The sequence below is a fragment of the Bison bison genome, unplaced genomic scaffold, assembly GCF_000754665.1.
Source record: "Bison bison bison isolate TAMUID 2011002044 unplaced genomic scaffold, Bison_UMD1.0 scf7180017864490, whole genome shotgun sequence".
Classification (NCBI taxonomy): domain Eukaryota; kingdom Metazoa; phylum Chordata; class Mammalia; order Artiodactyla; family Bovidae; genus Bison; species Bison bison.
In genome coordinates this window covers 1,150,642-1,156,626 of record NW_011495049.1, presented here as the reverse complement: position 1 = coordinate 1,156,626, position 5,985 = coordinate 1,150,642, and the positions used below count along the sequence as shown (strand labels likewise).

The window sequence follows — 5,985 nt, the reverse complement described above, 5'->3', positions numbered from 1 at the left end:
GTTACGGTAGTTTTAGTTTAAGGTTTTACGTTTAAGCCTTTAATCCTTTTTGAGTTGATTTTTGTGTATAGTGTAAGGTAAGGTTCCAATTTCATTCTTTTGCATTTGGATATACAATTTTCCCAACGTTATTTGTTGGAGAGACTATTGTTTCCCCATTTCCAAAGGGAATCTGTCTCCGTACTGTTGTTGAATTAGGGTGTTTGTCGGGGAAGGAGGGACTAGGTCTTCCTATCCCTTTAGCTTGGTGTATCTTTTAACATCCTTGTATTTTTCACCTTATTTCTGTCATTATACATGAAGTGCATTTTTTGTAGGCAGCATATAGTCATCTTGCTTTGTAATCCAATTTGATCATTTCTGCATTTTAATTGAAGTAAAGACCATTTACATTAATATGACTGTCAATATGATTAAATTTAATTATATTAATTTCTTTTTGACTCATCTGTTGTTTTCCTTTTTTTCTGCCTTTTGAATTGACTCTGTATATGTTGACTTATTGACAAGTGCTTTATTTTAGTGATTGTATTAGGGTTTATAGTATGTATTATTAAGTTACCACAGTCTGTCTTCAAGTAACATTATTCTACTTTACATATAGTATAAAGAACTTGCAATCATATTCTTCCATTTTTCTCCTCCTAGGCTTTGAGCTATTGCTGTCATTATGTAATTTTAAATATGTCTAAACTACAGACCATACTCTTGCTGTTCTTTTTAACAGTCAATTATATTTTAAAGAGACTAATAAGTTTTTTTTATGTCTGAAAATAATTTTTCATCCTTGCTTCTGAAAACTATTTTTGTTGAGATAGTTTTAGGTTGACAATTTTTCTTTATCACTGCTTTTCAGCAGTTGTGATGTTTCATATTTATTGTTCCTAGGGTTCTAGTTTTCCTATTTGGAAATGTTTCCACCATTACTTCTTCAGAAGTGATTTTTCTGTCCCCTCCTTCCCTCCTCTGGGAACTCTGATTACATATTATGTTAGGCTGCTTGAAGTTGTCCCAGAGTACATTGGTGTTCTGCTCGTTCTTTGAACCTCATTTGTGTGTTTCATTTTGGATAGTTCTTATTGCTATGTTTTCAAGTTCACTAATCTTTCCTTTTGCAACGCCTTCTCTCTGTACTCCCATTCAAGGTTTTTTTTTTTTTTCTTATATACTGTAGTTCTTATCTCTACAAGTTCAATTTGGATTCTTTTTTAATGTTAAATATCTTCACTAAGTTTTGATATATGTGGCATATATAAAATAGCCATTGTGATGTTCTCTGATAATTCATTTCTGGGTTGATTGAATCTTCTCTTCAGGAGATGATGTTTCCTGCCTCTCTGCATGTCTAGTGATCTTTTGATTGGATGTTAAGAAACTGTAAAACTTACATTCTTGGGTGCTTGACATTTTTATAAACCTATGCAGTTTCTTGAGCTTTGTTCCAAAATTGTAATAATTTTCTTAGAAAGGATCGATCCTCTTGGGTTTTCCTTTTTTAAGATTTGTTAAGTGGTACCAGAGTGCTCACTTTAGGACTAATTATTCCCCAGTACCGAATCCTTCTGCATATCCTAGTCAGTTCTCTATAAATCATGAGGTTTTCAAGTTAGGCTGGTGGGAACAGGCAGTATTTCTAGCCTGTGTGAGCTTTGAGCACTGTTACTTTTAATTTCGGGGGATGGTTCTTCCCCAGGCTTCAGGCAGTTTCCTCATATGCCTAACTAGTCAGTATGCAGGTGATTCCTTGAGGGACCCTTTGTGTATCTCCACAATTCTCTCCTGCAATTTTGTCCTTTCACTACTCTGTCCTGCAGTCTCCAGTATCTTTGGTCTCCCCAGATCTCACTTCAGGCTTTTCAACTCGGTTAGTTGGCTGGGCTTTGCCTGGGTTTCCCTTTTATGTATGTTTGCAAACTCTCTCAAGGCTGTAAACATGGATGAATTGTAGGATTCACCTTGATTTTCCCCATGTCTTAGGGTTTTTTTTTTTTAATGTTTAACATCATGAAAATCATTCTTTTATATATTTTGTCTTTCTTGGAGAGTTTTAGGGTGCACGTGCATGCGTGTGTGTGTGTGTGTAGGGTGGGAGGAGCAATAAATCTGATCCATGTTACTTCATCTTGGCTAAAAGCAGAAATTTTGAATGATTCCATTTTATTTGACAGTTTTTCTAATTTCTACATTTCCTTTGAACTTAACTATGTATTAAGATCTAATAAAATAATTTATTAAGAAAAGTTATCCTGATTAAAATAGTCGCTGTTGGTCCATCAATGGGGAAACATGACAAAAAGGTGGCTTATAATATACCAACTGTGTAGATCAGGTATTTTAGGTGGAGAATGACCACTTTCTAAGTAGTATACTATTAATACCATTAGTGGTTCTGCAAACAATATGGGGAGAGGAGGGCAGGGACAATAAATGCACCTTAAATAGAAGCATTAAGTGATTTCATATAATACAAGTTGTATAATTGGGTCAGTGACTTAACATGTAATTTTATTTCATGATACATAAATATTAATCAAACACCCAGGAATCAGACAGATGTTAAGCAGCTAGACGAATTCTCTAAGGAGGTTATGAGCAGCGACTTCCCCAGCAGTCCTGTGGTTATGACTCCGTGGTTCCAATGCAGGAAGCATGGGTTCGATCCCCAGTCAGGAACTAAGATTCCACACTTGGTGTGTGGTGTGGCAAAAAAGAGGTTACAAGCTGAGTTTCTTAGAATTAACTGCTGTTTATGAGAAAAAAAAACAAACAGATTTCTAGACCAAAACAGATTGTAATTTAAGAGGACTGGGATGGGGTCTAGAAATCTGCAAATTATTAACCAACTCAGTGGCTTTGGTAAGAGATAACTATGGAAAAAAGCTTGCCTCTATTTCTTATTTGAACTGGATAAACGGATGATGGTTGGGACAGAATGAACATTATTAGGAGAATTAAAGTAGAGGCAAGAACAAGCCAAGGTATTTTAGCCTAGCATAAGAGATTCAGACTAGAAAAGGTCTTCAGCATCAAATTAAAAAAAACCTAAGGTTTCAGAATAGGGAAATGATAGTATGAGAATGATTTTTAAAAGACTACTGATTTGATGGGATGAGTGAGCAAAGCTGGAAAGCATCAGAACATTAAGAATGAGATAATAAGGGTGAGCATCAAGGAGGAAGTACTGACTATTGTAACTAGAATGTCAGAGAACACTGGTAAAAACGGTCAAACTTCCTTTCACCTATGTAAGGACAGGAAGTTAGTATTAAATAAGAGTATTAAAAATATTATAAACACAATAGTAAGCAAAATAATAATAATAAAAAATAGTAAGAACAAAATAATCTTCAACAGGTTTTTCAGATGTTTACTTGCATGATTCTTGAAACTCCACTAAGAGCTCAGGAGCAGTTTGTATTGCCTGGAAGGAGTATTAAACAGCAGTGTTAGTTTTCTAAATTAAAACTAATGCATCGGTCATTATGAACAAAAAGCAGTTTACCTTCTCTAAGGAAGATGAAGCAATACTAGCATTTTATTTATATTTCTTCATTTGCTATTTCAGCCAATTTCAGTTTATTGTCAAAGATAGAGAGATTGTAGTCAAGAGAGAGAGAAAAATGGACTTCTCCGGTAGTATAGTGGATAGATATCCACTTGCCAGTGTAGGGGACACGGGTTCAATCTCTGGTCTAGGAAGATTCGATATGCCAAGGAGCAACTAAGCCTGTGTGCCACAACTACTGAGCCTGTGTTCCGCAACAAAAGAAGCCACCGCAATGAGAAACCCTCACACCGCAGTGAAGAGTAGCCTCCACTCACCACAACTAGGGAAAGGCCAAGAGCGGCAACAAAGACCCAGTGCAGCCAAAAATAAAGGGAATAAGTAAAATAAAAGAAAAAAACAAAAATCTACTTCTCCAAAATTACAAATTGGATGTTTAGGTTACAAAATGTCAAGGGTGTGATAGAGGGATTATTTCTGGTAGGGAGTGGGTGTGAGCAAAAATGGCAGACAAGGGGACTTCCCTAGTGGTCTAGTGGCTAAGACTCCACACTCCCTACGCAGGGGCCCTGGGTTCAATCCCTGGTCAGGGAACTAGATCCTACATGCTGCAACTTAAGAGTTTGCATGCCACAACTAAAGATCCTGCGTGTTGCAACTAAGCCACATGGCCAAACAAATAAGTAAATAAATATAAAAAAATAGAGAAAGAAGTACGACAAGTTTTCAAGAAAGATATAAGATATCAGAAACTGTTAACAGATTTTCACAGTTCATAAAGATAGATAACTTGCTCAGTGCTGTGAAAGCAAATCCAAAGGAAGATGACAGTTCTGTATGTTTATTCATTTCTTACCTTCTTTTAATGGAGTTTTGGGAACAAAATTTTCTTTACTTTCATGAAGAAAAGCCTTTGAAGGATCAAAGTGTTTGATACCCAGAACTTTATTCAATTCCTCCTGAAGTTTTGCTTCACTTTGTTTTCTTTTAGTAAGCTGAGCACGGAGTTTTAACACCTCCTATCGTAAGAAAAAACACAGTCTGTAAATAATTATAGAAGATCATGTTGGTGAAATGTGCTACCGACATTACTGACAATTCCACAGTTGCTCTTTTTTCAAACCTTGATGGCAAAAGCCTACTGCATACAGGCTTTCAGACTATAAATTACAAAATGAACAACTATGACAAAGAAGATAACAAGTTATTTAAATCTTCCTGTCCCTCTATAGGTACAAAGTTGTATTTCTGATAAAAGTTCAATACCAAATTAAATGCTGAGATTCACTACTGGCGAGACAGCATGAGAAGCTCTGATGACTTGCTCCCTAGTGACATAAAAAATTACCAAAAAAGCAACTACTTAAAGCCTCTATAAATAGCCTTAAGGTAAAATAGCAAGTGAAGAAACAATTCAAGCAGATCCACAAAAGTGCTTTTTGTTTTTTAAAAAAGGCAATGTCCTGTTGTGTTTGAACCAATCCTGTTCCCTCTCACCCTAGTCCTTACTTAGCAAAGCAGAGACTCCACATCAGACCTCTGCAGACCGGAGCAGAGGGTTCCTTCCTCTCCCTGCTCCCAGTCAGAGGCTTTTCCTGCCAAGAGGAGCAGGATGTCAGTATCTCTCATCTTGCCCCTAGCCTCTTCCTTGATCTGAACCACAGAAAATGTGGCTGAGAGGTGTGTGTGTAGGTCTTTTCTTTCAAGAAACCAAGGTGCAGAGTGCTGAAAATACCCAGACCCTGATCACCCTTTACCTGGCTCATGAGATGATGGTTCCAAGCCAACAGAGGCCAAGTGAGAGACCCTCAGATTGCTCATCTCCCTCTCCCCAAGTCTACTAAACATCCAGCTACAGGGACATAGGTGTCACTCAGAGGAAAGCTTGCCATTGTTCCCAAATCCAGATCTGAAGCCTTGTCTCAGAAATTATGACTAGGAGGAGAACACAGAGCTCCTAATTTATTCCCAGAGATAGTGACTTCACTTACAACAGAGCTTAGAGCACTTCAAGCTGAAGGGTGCCCTTAAGAACAGTAGAGGCTGTGTGGTGCAAGGGAATGGGAAGTGATTAAAAACTGGGCTAAACTGTAAGCTGACTAGTTTGTAGAAGAGAAGTGTTGAATAAGACAGGTGGGAGGAGCCCTCCTGTAGCCAGAACAAAGCCAATCACTGACCTAAAACACAGTTCCAACAAAGGAACCAGAATTAGATTGGATTAATCTGTAGAGTTAGAACTGGACATGGAACAACAGGCTGGTTCCAAATAGGAAAAGGAGTACGTCAAGGCTGTATATTGTCACCCTGCTTATTTAACTTCTATGCAGAGTACATCATGAGAAATGCTGGACTGGAAGAAGCACAAGCTGGAATCAAGATTGCCAGGAGAAATATCAATAACCTCAGATATGCAGATGACACCACCATTATGGCAGAAAGTGAAGAGGAACTAAAAAGCCTCTTGATGAAGGTGAAAGAGG

General features: G+C 37.4%; 1 protein-coding gene across 2 annotated transcripts in view; it reads right to left on the bottom strand.

Moving 5' to 3' along the window:
• Positions 1–2,117: 2,117 nt before the first annotated feature.
• The window catches only part of HMMR (hyaluronan-mediated motility receptor (RHAMM)), a 33,691-nt gene continuing 29,823 nt past the window's right edge, over positions 2,118–5,985 (bottom strand). For both annotated transcript variants that reach the window (XM_010863346.1, XM_010863347.1), the window contains exons 17-18: positions 4,362–4,524; positions 2,118–3,421 (exon numbers count right to left, since the gene is read on the bottom strand). In XM_010863346.1, coding sequence (XP_010861648.1) covers positions 3,402–3,421; positions 4,362–4,524 — 183 coding nt within the window. In that variant the 3' untranslated portion in view covers positions 2,118–3,401. The remainder of the gene's footprint in view (positions 3,422–4,361; positions 4,525–5,985) is intronic.